Source organism: Aedes albopictus, chromosome 3 (genome assembly GCF_035046485.1).
Source record: "Aedes albopictus strain Foshan chromosome 3, AalbF5, whole genome shotgun sequence".
Lineage (NCBI taxonomy): Eukaryota > Metazoa > Arthropoda > Insecta > Diptera > Culicidae > Aedes > Aedes albopictus.
Window position 1 is genome coordinate 162,959,937 of NC_085138.1, and position 17,380 is coordinate 162,977,316.

At 41.7% G+C, this 17,380-nt stretch overlaps 2 protein-coding genes across 2 annotated transcripts in view; one reads left to right on the top strand and one right to left on the bottom strand.

Annotated features, from left to right (window-relative positions):
* Positions 1–17,380, bottom strand: part of LOC109422664 (cytochrome P450 4d1-like) — a 505,971-nt gene that overhangs the window by 397,361 nt on the left and 91,230 nt on the right. The window lies entirely within an intron of this gene.
* On the top strand, positions 1,790–15,087 carry LOC115271081 (cytochrome P450 4d1). Its single transcript, XM_029880537.2, has 5 exons — positions 1,790–2,207; positions 13,267–13,373; positions 13,442–13,721; positions 13,780–14,577; positions 14,705–15,087. Exons 1-5 carry the CDS (start codon positions 2,048–2,050, stop codon positions 14,884–14,886), a joined length of 1,527 nt encoding a protein of 508 aa, XP_029736397.1. The 5' UTR covers positions 1,790–2,047; the 3' UTR covers positions 14,887–15,087.

Here is a 17,380-nt window from a genome sequence, read left to right on the forward strand (position 1 = left end):
ACAATACTGGAATATTTTGGAGTCATGTCGTCAAACCAAATTGTATTGTACTGAGCCATCTCTAAGGGCGGCGAAGTATCTTACAAATCTGTCAAAGCAGAATTGTACCATGCTGGTCAAAGCATTGACTGTTCACTGCCGAATCAGTTACCACATGGCGAATATTCAGCAAACTATTTCATTTGAATGTGATAGCTGTTAATCCGAATATGGAACGTCGTATCATTTGATATGTAACAGTCCAGTTTTTGCGCAACTGCGTTTTCGAGTATTCGGTAAACACTTATTAAGTGAAACTGACTTCAGAAACCTGAATCTTCATGATATTCTGTTGTTCTTAACCCCGCTTTTCAGGGCGCTGTTTGAACCCATTGTGGTACGCTTATGCGTTAGTACTCTCTTTCAGGGTATTTATTTTCCTATTTCCCTACCTGTCCTCATCCCCATCCTTATCAATATTTCCTTCCCTTTCCCTCAGGTAGATGATGAAATAGGCTATTATTATGGCGATGGCACAAATGCCCCAAATGGAGGATAACGTGCTCTGGAGCCGGCCTTCTGATACCTGATAAGTAAGAAAAAATAGAACTCACCAAATTTGGTTGTTTAGCTATTGAAATATCTACGTGCACAATGAAAGAAAACTGTAAATTTTATTTTGAAACTTATTAATAACAAACAGAACATATTGACGTTATTGTAAAATTGTTTAAAATATAATAAGAATGCACACAACTATTTATAAGTCATTGCCTCACTCAGCTAAGTAGTTATACCGACGCGAACAGGAATCTCCTGAAAATGCCTAGTTGTTAGATCATTCTAAAATGATATTGAGATGCTTAATACGTAATCTTATTGTCAACTCGCACCTATGATCGACCTGATAATAAAAACCCAAACCTCCAACTTGATATCCAACACACCACCGCACCGGTGAACGCTACTAGTTACAGGTGGATGATGTTGGCATCAGATTACGCACACACTTGATCTACCTCAATCAAACGCAAGTAGGGTCAAGTGGGGTAAAATGCCATTTTTCAAACTTTCATCGTTTTAATTGATAATTAGCCTCATTTCTTAGGCTTCCAAAGTGGTAACAGCAACTAGACAATATTTGCTCGATACTTCAGCAAAAATATTAACAAAACTATTGCATTTTCATCGATTTTCAGCGATTTTAAAAACTGATTCGTAAAACGGAAGTGGTGCAAAACGACCATCTGCCATGGGGTAAGATGCCACTTCATGAAAACATTCAAAAATTTCGTCCATCAGTTTTCGGACATTTCCGACTCCTTTTCCCCCTCTGTCCCGCCTTGTCGTATACTCAATAAATGGAGTGTTACCCCCCTCCCCGCAAAACGATGATCGTAATATTTGAATGACCCCTAACATGGAAAGCTTAGACTTCAACAACTATGCGTCTCCATGTGTGCCTCAATCTCGTTGGAAACACTTGGCTGGTAATAAAATCATCAGAAAACCTTAATTGCAAGCACGAAAAACCGTAAGTTGCCAATTTTCATTGGGAAATCAAAGGATTTTTCGTGAGTTTGGTGGCCTAGCTTCTGGAAGAATGTTTGATGCAAACATATCTTGACACCATTTACCTATAGCAATGATCAAGTCCCATTCAGGAATGATTTTATGAGTTGGGCCATTTTACCCCATCTTGGCATTTTGGGCTTTGTTCCCCTATAGGCTTGATTCAATCCACTTGATCCTCCGCACATCACGCAAATGTGGGTAGGTATTTTTCTTCCCGATTTTTGAAGCACCAACAACAACGCTGCCACCGAGCTCCCGTGTGCAACCGGTGTTTCAGGTGTTCATTCTAGGAGCGGTGACCTGCACTTACAGTGCAGTGTGTATAATGTTTATTGTCTATCATCTAGTACGAGCGATAAAACTCGCCTGTCGGGCATCCAGTTTTCGTAGTGACTAACAATCGGTCCTTCGCCGCGGATTAAAGCTGACGATCTAGTTTAGGTGATCAGAAATCTCCTGGGCGTGCGCGCGAACGGAACGGAAAACTGAAACCATGTGGATCTTATTGATATCGGTTTTGGCGGTCGTTTGTGTTGCGCTGGTGATCTATCGGAAGTTCGCCCGAACTTTGGAAGTGGCAAAACAGTATGCGGGTCCTCCGGCGTTGCCGATCCTGGGAAATGGCTTGTGGTTTCTCAACAAACAACCCGATGGTTAGTGCTAGTTGGAATGGTGACAAAAAAACACGATGATTAAGAAAATGACAGTGACAATACCAAAAGAATAATACTCAGGATCAATCTTTATAGTGCAGCCCATACACTCCCGACTGATAGTTTGGTGTCACCCATAAAAACGTGCTAATGAGCTAAGAAGGATTAATTTGAATGACAGCAAGAGACCAACAAACATAATGTACAATGTAATATTAACAGATTTGGAAGAAGTTATCAGTATCGTGCAGATTTCCCAGTAATCCCAACATGTTTTACGCTTTTCCAAAATACATAGGGTAGCGAGCCACTTGGGCAGTAACTGTATTTTGGGCACTTTTCGCTATAATTCAGTCAAGTCCAAGCCAATGAATTAACTACATCGGCTGTTTTCCTACTCTCCGTATCGACTAATGTGGCGCTAGCTTCTATGCGCGAAAAATCGCTAAAAGTAAATCGCAAAAATATTGTATGGCGAATACCATCTAAAGGCAAATTCTTCAAAGTGGAACACAATATTCGAAAAAATATTTGGTAGTGTTTGTGCACAATGGTGACCACTATTAAGCCTACCAAATATTTTTTTCGGGAAAAGCTTTGTATTTCAAGTAATTCAAGTTTAGATGCATTTCGCCATACAAAATTAAACTGATTTACTCCTGCTGATCAACTGTGGCTGCGCGCAAAGCGGGTAGTCCATTGACTTGAAATTTTGTACACGGCTAGATACTATACGTATCTCACCGCGTTCCAACAATTGTGTCAATTGGTTATAAAATTGGCTTAGTTATAGCAGAAAAGTGCCCAAAATAGGAGCCCTTCTGTGAACACTTCTGTGCATCTGGATCCACAAAATCTGGACCCCTCATTACACTTGATTTTGTAGCAAGTTCGAGGCAAATGTAATTAAAAAACAATGAATTAGCATTATATTTAGGGACAACATGAAGAATTACGTAATATGTTTTTTTTTTATTCTTCAATCACTTAACCTAATTTACAGCTCTATTGTCCATTAGGGCACTGCGTGAGCGATTCCATTTGGCGGCTGCACTTACACTTTGTACAGCACCTAAATGTATTCTATTCTAATTCCATTAATTCTAATTCGAACTGAACCTTTGCGCTGCTGTCACTTTTCTACCCTGTCCATGGTAGAATGATGAGCACGATGTTGCTGTGTGGCTGTTGTTCCATTTCCAGTCCGATTAGGGGTCCATTATGAGTTGCCGTTAGGCGATATCCAAGTTTCCGGGTCCGTTGGAGCATATGCTCAGAAGAGGGTCAGGTGTCAGCCGCTCTCGAGAGGAAGAGCAACTGACGAAAAATTGCAAGTGCCGGGGCTGGGATCGAACCCATGACCATCCACTTATGAAGTGAACGTGTAGCCACTACGCTACGGGCCCCGGCCCACGTAATATGTTTATTGTAACAAATTTAATAGATAATAGGCATTTGAAGCAGGAGTCATAAAATTTACATTAAACACGTTCGCAAGCTGTAGTTTGCCACACGCGACACATTGAAGTCGCATATAAAATGTTACTTGGGTAAATCACAACGGACCGGTAGAGCATACTACAAATCAGTTAACGAAGCAGTAGTTACCCCTTAATAAGGCTGGACTAAAAAAAATGATCACGATCGAAGATTACAACGTAGCTGCGACAACGACCTGGAATGAATTACCATTACATTTAACTAAGAAAGCTATCAATATGAGAAAACTATAACCACGATTTAATAGCAAACATTTAGTCATGCACACTTAAAACAGAATGCCGACTTCGGCTGTGCGGATCTCGGTTAAAGTTCATTTGTTGAAATCTCGGCTAAACGCTTGACGTTTGATATTTGATGATAGCGGCACCCATGGGTGCTGCTATGAATTTACTTTAATTTTTGCTGATATCTCAGTTAAAATGCGATTGCCGAGCGCTCGGCTGTGCGGATCTCGGCAAAAGAATGAAAATTAGCCGAGCTCAACTGAGTGTATGTGTGTAATGAACAGTTTATGTTACGTCACGTTTGCCCTTGCACCTATATCATTGCATAGATCAGTTGAATCATGGTTCTCGTACTACCCTGGAACCTCAATTTAGGTAATAAGTCGGGACTGCCTCAATAGAATTTTACCCAAATCAGGCCAAACATTCCAATAGGTCCTATCTGCATTTGAAAGGCTCTCTTTGTTCACTTTCTCTTTCAATTATTGCAATGTAATGGTGCACTTTTCAACTAATTTTGTAGTATAAATCAAAAGACGATTGGTTTGACCATCGTTCAATGCAAGGAGACAATCATAATACAAATAAACTGCTGAGATATTAACGAAAGAGATGGAAACCAAAGAGAGCCTCTCTTCTGCAGATTGGACCTTCAGAAATGTTTGGCCTGAAATGGATTCCCAAGTTTCCAGAGGCTTAGCCCTCCTTTGGCATTGGGGTCATTTTTGACCCAAACCATGCACTACGCCAGCGAGCCTAGTCACTATACGTATCTGACTGTGTCCTAAAAATCAAGTCAATCGGTTGAAACTTGACTGAGAGCAGCAAGTGCCCAAAATAGGTCCCCTTGCACAAATAGTCCCAGACCCTACGTTAACCCTAATTGGATTTATTTGTTTTTGACAGCATCGATAGGGTAGAAAGTGAAAACAACTCACATATCTGGCGTTCGATTCGAATAAGTCGTATGTTTACTGTGATTTATATGCGGATACGACTTATTCAAATCGAAAAACAGATTTTTTGTTTGGGAAAACTCACAATTCGATGCACTCAATTTGGTCGAAAAAATAGATGATTCTCGAATATTCAGAAAAACAATGCCTGACATATTCTACCGTGACGTTACAAAGTTCTGACGCCTTTTTGGTCAGATTTTTCACTATAACTCATAAATTCGACCGTAAACCCTCAAATATTTTTGCATATTCGGGTTCCTTGTAAAATTTCCAATAAGTTTAACCTGTTGAACATATGATTTCATTGGAAAAGTATGTTTAAAATGAGAATTAGTAGCATGACGTTACAACGTTGTAACGTCACGCTACTCATTCCCATTTTTAACATACTTTCTCAGTGAAAACTAACTGTTCACCAGTTCATACTTATTGGAAATTTTACAAGGAATCCGAATATGCAAAAATATTTGGGGGTTTACGGTTGAATTCACGAGTTATAGTGAAAAATCTGGCCAAAAAGGCGCCAAAATGTTGTAACGTCACGGTAGAATGTGTCGCCTACCGTTTGGCCGAGCGTTACGAGTCAGATTCTGGGTGAATCCAATATGGTTTCGTAATCGATTTTTTTTTACTTTTTTCAGAATAGAGGATAGAGGATAGATAGGATAGAGTTTTATCGTATCTTCCAAATTATTCTGCGATTGCTTAAGTACTTTCTAAGATTTCTTCAAAGGGGATTTCTCCAGGGATTCCACCAGAAATTCATTTAGGGATTCCTCCAGGAGCAGGAATTCCTTTAAGTTTTTTTTTCAGATATACCTCCAGGAAATTCTCAAGGTATTTTTGCAGGAATTGCTCCGTGCATTTCTTCAGGGATTCCTCCACGAATTGTCCAAGGAATCCCCCTAGAAATTCCCCCAGCAATTTATCCAGTAATTCCTTCTTGGATTCCTCCAGAGATTCTCCCAAAGATTCCTCTAAAGATTGCTTCAGAGATATCTCCAAAAATTCCTGCAGGGAATTCTCTACGAATTCTTCCAGGGCTTCCTCTAGGAATTCCTCCTGATGTCCCACCAAGTATTCATCCAAAGACTCTTTAAGAAATTCTGAATTTGACTGTGTTCAAACATGATCCTTTACAAATTCCTCCAGGGGTTTCTCCTAGAATTTCTCTAGAGATTTCTCCAGGATGTCCTCCAAAAATTCCTTCAGATATTCCTCCAGCGATTTCTCAAGGAATTGTTGCAGGGATTCCTTTAGGGATTGATTCAGGAATTCCTTCAGAAATTTCTACAGCAATTCCTCCAGGAATTTCCCCAGAAATCCTTCAGGAATTTATTCAGAAATTCTTCCTAGAATTTATCCAGGATTTTTTAAAGAGATTCCTCTAGGAATTTATCCTGCGATTTCTATTCCGAGAATTGCTTCAGGAATTCCTATAGTGATTTCTTCATGGATTTCACCTAGGATTCCTCCAGGACTCTTCCAAGGACTCCTCCAGAAATGTCTTCATGCACTCCTTCAGTAGTTTCTCCGTGCATTCATCCAGTTCAAGGATTCCGTTAAGAATTCATCCTGGAATTTCTCCATGAATTCTTCCAGAAGTTCCCCTAGGAATTCCTTCAGGAATTTATCCAGGATTCCCTCAAGGGGTTCCTCAAGGAAATCCTGCATGAATTCCTCCAGGAACTGCTTAAGGGATTCCTCCAGGAATTCCTCCAGAAATTCCACCAAGTATTCCTCCTGGAGTTCCTCCAAAAATTCCGCTAGGAATTCCTCCAGGAGGTTCACAAGAGATTTGTTCAGAAATTTCTCCAGAGATTCCACCTAGAATTCCTCTAGAAGTTCCCCCTGGGATTCGTCCAAGAATTTATCCAGGGATCCCTCCAAAATTTTTCCAAAAGATCCTCCAAGAATTGCTCCAAGTAATCTTTCCGAAATTCCTCCAGAGATTGCTCCAAGAATTTCTCTAGAAATTTCTCCACGGTTTCTTCCTGGAATTCCTTTGAGGATTTCGTCAGGAAATTGTTCAGAAGTTTTTGCAGGTATTCCCTCAGGATTTCCTCCAGAGATTTCTCCAGAAATTGCTTCACGGATTCCTCCAGGAACTCCTCTACGAATTTCTCCAGTGATTCCTCCTGGAATTATTCATGATTAGGAGGGTATTGAAAATAAACTGTAATTGCTCAAAATGCTCTATCTCGAAGCATGGTTAGTCTATTTAATCCGGTTCAAATCTTCACAATATAGTTAAGTTTGAAACAGCCTGAACACAGTTGGAAAATGTTTAAAATTATTGAAAATATGGTTCAATGAGTGCACCACACAAAATAGCAAAATGCTATGTTTTAACGTTTCAATATTTTTTAGCAAAAAATATGTACGAGGCTAGATACGAGGTAAACTCTAATAAAAAAATATTATTTCTAGCAGTTATGTTCACATGTAGCATATCACTCAATTCCAACTTTCAAAATTCTTATTTTGATAGAAAAAAAAATCCTAACGTTTAGAAAATGGTCCGAAACCGTTGGGATAAAATGCAATAATCGTTTGCAAACGTTTGAAGACTGCCAAAACCGAAAACACCCCCTCTGCCGGTTAAAAGATCAACACTCCCAAGGAACACCAGTCTAGTGAATACTTCAAAAATTCCTCCCGAAACCTAAAAAAATATTCATGGGTTCCTTTAGAAATTCCTTCTACCTTCTTTTCCAGGGGTGCACCCAAGACTTTTTTCTGAGGATTTTTTTATTAGTTCAAGGATTTACAACATTTACTTCAATTCCACCAGTGATTTGATTCTTAATTCTTTAAGATAGTTTTAGTGGGTTCCATACAAGAGCTAAGAAATTCTCCAGGAAGGCATTCAGGAATTCTTTCACAAGTATCTCAAAGAAATCTTCAAGGAGTTCATCCACGGATTTGTTCAGGAAACCATTCATGAATTCCTTCGAAACTAGCCCCTGCAGCTCTAAGAGATCCCTCAAGAAGTTCTCCATTGAATATTCCAAGAACTGCTCCACATATAAAGCATCTTAACATGAATAAGTGCACAGAAGACACCGACACGAAATTTTAATGTCGCCCACAAAATTATTCAAAACTTTTTTTTTTTTATTTGTATTAACGAGATTTTTAGCCCTAGGCTAGTTCATCTCGGGACCCACGCTTTACTTCCCTTCCGAAGGAAGAACTCACATTTTGCGAGTTTGTCGGGAGTGGGATTCGATCCCAGGTCCTCGGCGTGATAGTCAAGTGTTCTAACCATCCCACCAGGTCCGCTCCACTTATTCAAAACTTATTTCTCCTATACGAGTATAAGTACGAAAACATTTTGAATTTCAAGAATCACACTTAGACCAGCACAATAATTTAAAATGACATTTCAGATTCCTAACATAAGACTATCCCCACCAGTGCATAGTAAGTCGGTGAGTAGTAGAGGTGTGCAAATCCGTTCTATTTCAGATACCCACCCGTTAAATACTACCTAACCTCCCCACCGGTGCTGTGATTGGTAGTAGCAAGCCCGTGCACAAGGGGAGGGGGGGGGGCGGGGAATTGGTGTTAAACCCTCTCCATAAGCGACGCTCCATACACTAGGCGCCCCTCCGCCTTTTGCGGCGCCACTTCGGTGCACGGGCCTGAGTAGTAGTATTTCATATCGTAAACAAAGTACAGAGAAGCAAATAAATGACAACAACATTTTTTGTTCCTCATAAAATCATATTCGATTGTATTGCTGACTGCACCCCAAATTGGACTGCCACAATAGTGTGCACAGACCTTCAAAGTGTGATTGCAGCACAGGATCACGTCGGATCGAGTTGAGGTCTTTGGTACAGTTATTCCTTGTAAATAGAGGAATAAGTGCACCGAAGACGTCGAGACGATCCGAGGCAAATGCGCACTTTTATCACACTTTTTAGGCGTATCAAAAAAAAGTGTGATAGTCCAATTTGCGATGTAGTCTGCAATACGAAAGTTCTAGAATGTGGATAATTATTTCCTCAAGTGTTTCGTTCAAATTCTTAAATTCTTGGAGGAATTTCTAGAGTAATCCTTGAAGAAATTGTTTGAGGAATCTCTGATGGAATTCCTGGAGGGATCTTTAAAGGAATCCATGAAGAAACGCCTGGAAGAATCCATGATAGAACTCCTTGAAGGAACTCCTAGAGAAATCATTGAATGAACTAATTGATGAATCTCTGAAAGAACTTCTGGAGAAATCCCTGAATGCATTTCTGAAGATATCTCTGACGAAACTGCCGGGGGAGTCCCTGAAAGAATTCCCATGGCAATCCCGGAAGAAATTTCCGAGAAATCCCAGATGGAATTCTCGGGGAATTCCCGGGGGGAAATGCCGGGGGAATTCTGGAAGCAATTGCCGGGGCAATCCGGGAAGAAAATCACGAGGCGATTCCCGGGAAAATTCCGACAAAAAATCCAGAAAGCAATTTCCGGAGAAATCCCAAAAGACATGCCCGGGGAATCCCGGGTCAATCTCTGAAGGAATTCCCCTAGGAATCTCAGAAGGAATTCCTGGAGCAATCTTAGAAAGAATTACTGGGGTAATCCCGGTACAAATTCCCGAATCCTGGTAGGAATACTAAGGGGAATCCTGGAAGAAATTCCTGGATGAATCACCGAGGACCGAGAATCCCTGAGAAAATTCCAGGAGTTCTTCTAGATTCCCTGAGGGAATTCCTTGAGGATTTTCCGAAAACAAAATCCTAGAGAAGGCCCCGAAGGAATTCCTGACGAAATTTCTAGAAAAATCCTTGAAAAATCTTCAGGAGAACCCCGGACAGAACTTCTGACGAACGGATGAAGCTTTCCTGGTGAAATGACTAAGAAATTTCTGAGGGAACTCGTGGAGAATTCTCGGAAGGCACTCCCATTGTAATCCAAGAATGAACTCCTTAAAGTTACCCTGAAGAAATTGGTGGAAGAATCTCAAGCCTCAAGGAACACCTGGAGAAATTCGCCAAGGAATTCCAAGAGAAACCCCTGAAGGAATTGCTGAATCACTTTTTTTGCGGACGAGTGTTGATTGGAGCCATGCAGTCAGTAAATTGCTGAAGCTTTTATTAATTGAATGTCACCTATTGTTTATTCCACTCAGGACTTGCGGATTGCCGAAGTCATTTGCACGTTCCTATTGGAAATTTCAAGGAAGTTTTAAGTTACAAAAAATCACCGTTCTTCGGTTCGTTTGGACAATCGAATCTTTCGACACATCAAACCTTGCCTAGCATTAAGCTTTATCTTTAATATGTTTCTATTTGTGACAAACGCAATCTTAAATGCATGAGAGAACAACAGTTTCAAAAATTATCAAAGAAAATCACTTTGTTATATTTTACTTGTAGAAAGCTGTCTTGTTTTGTTTGTTGGTCAGATTGAAATCATGAAGAAAGTGATATCAACCGCGTTAGCAATGGTTGGGTCTGGTTGGTAAATATATGAATGCACTGTTCATCGGGAAGGTAGGTAGTCTTTTTAAAACCGATTTGACAACGATTGGTGGGGTTCGTGCGTTATGAAGGCGGTTGTCAATTTGGGTTTACTCACGCATTGGTGGGCATCGTCTAAATGATGCATTAATTTCTTCAGGAAATCATACATCTTTTCATTCAACTGAGTTTTGTTTTCTAAAATACTTAATAGTGTTTTTTTTTTGGGTTTTCAGTGATCCTCAAACGATTTATTTTACCATATTTTCCAATAATTTTACCAAAAGTTTATTCTACAGTTTGATCATAATATTTCTCAGAAGATTTGTGAGAAAATTTCCAGTAATCATTAGACGAACCATGGACATAAAGGAATATCAGGAGAAATTTCTCTCCGAGTTTTTGTTGGAATCTCTGGAAGAATATTTGCTGAAATCACTAAATGAAATTATGAAAGAATTTCTGGAGCAATTCTTCCTGATAACCTGGTGAAAATCTAGGAGTCATTTAGGGAGAAACTTCAGAGAGTACCAATATGGCTGCCACAATGGCCGACTTGGACCCCTACTCACGTTTTCAAGAGCACAAATCTTAAAAATCCGTAAACAAATGCGGTCGATTTGGAAAAGCTGCCTCTTTTAGCAAGTGAGCAAAGCCAGGATAATCAAATGCGACTTGGTTCGATGCTTAATTCGTCAGATCTGTGCCTCTAAAGTTTGTATGCGAAATTGCAATGGGCTTTCTTGATGTTTCACCTTAAGAAAGAATTCCTAAGGGAATTCATGGAATAATTCTGGCAGAAGTTTCCGGAACAGTTTGTGAAGAAATTCCTGATGCCCGTAATGGTTTGTAGAGCACTGAAAGACCATTGGAAAAATTTGTGTAAAAAATCTTGGCAGAGTTTTTGAAGGCATCTCCGAAAAAGTGTCTTAAGGGCTCTCTCGACGATTTTAACCTTATTCACGCAGTCGGCCACCACCGCACCGTCAGCACCGCGTTGATAGAGTATTCAACAAGCGAACTTAAATGAACATGTTGCGCAAAATACAACAGCGCGAGTGCTGAAGAGTTAAAGAAACCTAGAATGTTTCTGGAGAATTTTCTAAAGAAATCCATGAAAGGCTTTCAAAAGAAGCCTTTGGAGAAATTTAAGATGAAGTCAATGGCAGATTTTCCAACGAAATACCTGGTGGAATGTTTGATTGAATTTCAAATTTATAATTTTCTGGGAGAATACATGAGGACACTTATGAAAGCAGAAATTTATTAATCAATCCCTAGTAAGCATGGAACAATTTCGGAAGACCTCAATTGAAGATTTTCTAAGCGATGTGAGCGTTTTCTTAAGGAATCTAGAAAAAAAAACTTTCCGATGGAAATATCGGTTTAATTTCTAAAGCAGATTTTCTTTTAAAAAAAGTCCTGAGGGATTTCTGAAAGAATTCTCAGAGGCATTTATGAAGGTATATAGGAATTACTGAAGAAATCTATTCAATGGTTTCCAAGTAATCCTTGAAGATATTTTTGCGGGAATCTCTATTGAGGATACAATATTCCCGGATAACTTCCTGAAAGCCAAGGAGGAATTTCCAAAGAAATCTTTCGAGAAATTTTAGGGAGAATCTCCAGAAGAATTTTCTATTTGTTTTCTTTATAATAATCGCTGAAGGAGTTTCTGAGAGATTTTCTGGAGAAATTGTTTGGAATTTTTATTCAAACGAATCTCTTGAGGAATTTCTGAAATATAATCATTCTGAAATATAATCAAAATTTCACAATTTTTGAGTTGTGCCTCTACTACAGGGAAGCAACGATAAAATGAAGTATGATTCAAATGCTAGCAAACTAGACGAAAAGTAAAGTCGGTCAAGCCAAAGAATGGCTAGAATATTTAAATGAAAAGTGTGGAGAATTTTTCACGTTTGAAAAGAATGTCGCTTCAAGCGCATGGAATTTAAGGAATTGCGCGCTGATTATATGGAATCGATGTATTAACTACCGCGTCCTACATCATTGCTTGCTGCCGAAAACATTATTTGGGTGGAGCCCCATGGTAATTCACTACAATTTAAAACGGGAAATGTCAAAGGGTCGTTTTGCCCCACCTCAAGGTGCATTTTGCAACCAACAATTATTCAGCACCTAAAAGTAAAACTTTTTTAAATTATTTTTTTAGTTCAGTAAATTTGAACGCGGGCCAAAAGTTGGCGTTTCTTAGTCAAACTAATAAACTATCTTTAAGATCGCATTACAACCATAAAATCAACCTAATCTTAGTTAGTTGACCACCTTTGCTTAGAAGGTGCATATTATCCTTTATTTCCCTTCTTGTATCGTTGTATACAATTTGATAGAATTCCGTACGCTGGTCATGAAAACATGTTTCCCATGTTAGCTCCAGATGACACAAATTGGCGCGGCGTTGTAAAGCAAAACTTTTTAAACCTTCATATACTATGTGCTTTTTGGGGGTAACCCGCATAACCAAACATTACATATTTAAGCATTAGCTGTAGCATAAGTGTATCGCACAAATTCCGAGACTCCGACGTTATGAGGAGCCTTCCTCCCGTCGGATACCAAGTACATAGATATGGCACTAATCTCTGATTCTTGCACAAGACTGAAGCAATCCTCCAACCGTCGACAGCTGTCCTGGGCCCTTCTTGCGGCTTACGAGGGATGGGAATGATGATTAGTTGGACACATAAGAAAGAAGTAGCCAGCTCTGCGAGCTCTCAAGACCAAGAGTTTAGGAAACATGAGTGTTTTTAGTCTAAAGAATACGTTCTACAACCCAGGTGATCATACCATAATATCTTATATTGAGGCTTTCGGCAAAACAAATACTACAATATGAATTTCAAACATCCCATTTCCCACTCGACCAATGATAACATTTCTTTTTTTTCAGAATTTCTACCGATCATTCAGCATCTTACCAATGTCTACGGCGACGTTGTGCGCTTTTGGCAAGGACCTCAATTTACGCTGTATGTGGGAAATCCAAGCATGGTTGAGGTAAGACAACTCCGAGTTGAGTTCTACTCTGCATCAATCGCCAAAGCTTTTCCAAATTCTTATTCCAGACCATCATGACCAACAAGCATTTGACCGATAAATCCGGCGAGTACGACTACCTCTCCAATTGGCTTGGCGATGGTTTGCTTCTGAGTAAACGCCAAAAATGGCACGCCCGACGGAAGGCCATCACACCGGCGTTCCACTTCAAAATCCTGGAACAGTTCGTGGACGTGTTCGACCGAAATGCGACCGAACTGGTGGACGTCCTGGGGAAACATGCCGACAGTGGCGAAACTTTCGACATGTTCCCTTATGTGCTGTTGTATGCTCTGGATGTGATTTGTGGTGAGACGAATGATTGAATTTGACTGTGGATGGGCTGTTCAAAGCTTATACATTTCAGAAAGCGCAATGGGAACTTCTGTTAATGCTCTGCGAAACTCGGACTCCGAGTACGTCCGAGCAGTCAAGCAAGCAGCTAGCGTTTCAATCAAACGTATGTTTGATATCATCCGACGAACACCTCTGTTCTACTTGACCCCTAGTTATCAGAAGTTGAGGAAAGCGCTGAAAGTCCTGCACGGCTACACCGACAACGTGATAGTATCTCGGAGGAATCAGCTCATGAGTAAAACAGACGTAGATGGTGAAGCGTTGGACGAGTTTGGAACCAAAAAGAAGGATGCCTTTCTCGATATGCTGCTTCGAACTAACATCAACGGTAAACCTCTGACCAACTTGGAAATCCGTGAAGAAGTGGACACTTTCATGTTCGAAGGGCATGACACAACTACTTCGGCTGTGGTCTTCACGTTGTTCAACCTGGCCAAGAATCCGGAAGTGCAGCAGAAAGTCTACGATGAGATAGTGTCAGTTATGGGAAAAGATCCTCAGGAACCGATACAGCTGTCCCATTTGCATGATCTAACCTATACGGAGATGGCGATCAAGGAAACGCTCCGACTGTATCCTTCAGTACCTCTGATCGGTCGCCGATGCGTGGAAGAAATCACCATCGATGGCAAGACCATTCCAGCCGGAGCGAACATCATCGTCGGGATTTACTTCATGGGCCGGGATCCTAAGTATTTCGATAATCCTTCTCAGTTCATTCCAGAACGGTTTGAAGGGGAAGTCTCGGTGGAGAAGTTCAACCCGTACAAGTACATCCCGTTCAGTGCTGGTCCACGGAACTGTATTGGTGAGTTACATATTCTTCAGTGTAAGTCTGATTCTAATTTCCTCGAGATTTCTCGAGAACTTAGAATCAGATCAGAGACTCATGATTACCAGTATTATTAAGCATTACTCGTTCACCTTCTTTCCAGGCCAAAAATTCGCTCTCAACGAAATGAAAAGTGTGATATCGAAGCTTTTGCGCCACTATGAGTTCATTCTACCGCCCGGCAGCGCCGACGAGCCCCTGCTAGCATCTGAGTTGATTCTGAAACCGCATCACGGAGTCCCACTACAGATTAGGCACCGCTCAGCGCCTGCTCTCCTCAAGTGATTAGGCTTTCCCTAAAAGGTCACACACCCCAATCGACGACGACGATGACGACCCGGTTTGTTCAAACATGATCGACGATCAATTATAGTCATGTATGCCACCAACAATCAACCAATCGAACCAAAACCATGTGATACAATGTGATATAATAATAAAATGTGGAAAAATACGAGATTCGTTCTCAAAAACGCACTCAGAACCGGCTTTTGAGCGTGAAAATGAAGCTTATGCCGGCGGGCGATGCATCGACTGACGTGATGAGCGATGCAGCGCCACAGTGATTTGAACTTGACTTTGGCACAGAGATTCTATATTAGAAGGTGTGTGTGGTTGCACTTGTTTTCCTCCAAATGATCGATTAAAAAATAGCTTTACAGCTAAATGAAGCGCAAGGCATGGGTACGCTTCGACTTGCACACAATATTTATAGCAATAATAACTTTCTAAGGGAATTCACTCTATGTTAATCATATACATATATGCCAGTCATAACAATGTTCAGAGTGTTGAATTAATCAAACATATAGTTGCAGTTTCAAGAAATTGCGTGATATGTATGTATAAAACCATGTGTGTACCTCATTGCGCGGACTTTTTCCGCGTCATGATCCTAGTCCTTGGCCTCCTTTCGTAGGACAGCCGGGGATTGGGGCTGGCGATGAGGAAAGGGTCACCGATGTGGAACTTGCGGTGATAGCTAAGTCCCTTAGCGTAGGTAAGGCCCAGGTCCGGAAGGAGTTCCGAACCTGGCCTTAAAAGTAGCTATTGTAGAGGCTCCCGAAATGTTCAGGTCTGCTATGCAAAAATGCCTGGACGAGGGAGTCTTCCCAGGAGCTTGAAAGAGGCAGAGCCTGGTACTATTGCCAAAGGTGGGGAAACCACCCGGAGACCCGTCGGCATATAGACAAATATGCTTGATTGACACGGCGGGGAAGGTGCTCAAAAAGATCATCCTCAATAGAATGTTGAGGTTCACTGAGGGCGTAAATGGTCTTTCGAGCAACCAGTATGGCTTCCGGAAGGGGAGGTCCACCGTAGACGCTATCTTGTCGGTTACAAAAACCGCCGAGAAAGCACTCGAGCCTAAGAGGAGGGGAATTCACTTCAGTGACTCTGGATGTAAGGAATGCATTTAATAGCGCCAGTTGGGCTGCTATTGCCGATGCGCTCTTGCGTCTGGGGATACCGGAGTACTTGTACAAGATTCTCGGAAGCTACTTCCAGAATCGCGTACTAGTTTACGACACGGAGGTGGGTCGGATGTGCTTTCTCATAACCTCAGGAGTCCCGCAAGGTTCCATCCTGGGTCCGGTGTTATGGAATGTCATGTACGACGAGGTGTTGAGGTTAGAGTACCCAGTGGGAGTGGTGATTGTCGGATTTGCCGACGATATTACGCTCGAAGTCTACGGTGAAACGATCGAGGAGGTAAAGTTGACTGCCAACCACTCGATTAAGGTTGTGGAGGCGTGGATGCGGTCCAGGAAACTGGAGCGGGCTCACCACAAGACAGAGGTGACGGTTGTTAACAAAATGCAGTCGGCGCAGCAGACGGAGATCAGTGTAGGAGAGTGCACTATCCTGTCAAAGCGCTCTGTCAAGCACTTGGGCGTGATGATCGATGATAAGCTTACCTTCGGTAGCCACGTCGATTATGCCTGTAAAAGAGCCTCCACAGCTATTGCGGCACTGTCCCGGATGATGTCCAATAGCTCAGCGGTGTACGCCAGTAAGCGCAAGCTTCTGGCTAGTGTTGCTACGTCCATACTTGGGTATGCCGGCCCGGCGTGGGGTACCGCGCTAAGTACTGAATGCTACCGACGGAAGCTGGAAAGTACTTACAGGCTTATGTGTCTGAGGGTTGCGAGCGCGTACCGTACCGTGTCACACAACGCTCTCTGCGTCATTACTGGTATGGTGCCTATCACCATTCTTATCAGTGAGGACATGGAGTGCTTCGAAATGCGCGGCACAAGAGGCATATGCAGGACTGTCAGGATGGCCTCTATGGTCAAATGGCAGCGCGCGTGGGACAGTTTCACCAAAGGAAGGTGGACCCATAGGTTGATACCGAGGGTAGATAGTTGGATTAATAGGCGCCATGGGGAAGTTACATTCCACCTGACAGGTCCTTACAGGTCATGGTTGCTTCCGACAGTATCTACACCGTTTCGGGCATGCGGATTCTCCCGAATGCCCAGTGTGCAATGGTTTAGAGGAAACGGCGGAACACGTTTTGTTCGTGTGCCCGCGTTTTCGCACAATGCGTGACCGCATGCTTGCCACATGCGGGGAGGACACAACTCCGGACAACTTGGTCCAGAGAATGTGTAGGGATGAGATTAGCTGGAATGCCATTTCAACGGCTATCATCCATATCGTCTGGGAGCTACAGAGGAGGTGGCGCGTGGACTCGGAGAATGGCTAGTCCAGATGCAGTACAAGAGGTGGTCCAGGGGTTCGAAGTCGGCTTCGTAGGTCATACCGGTGCCCT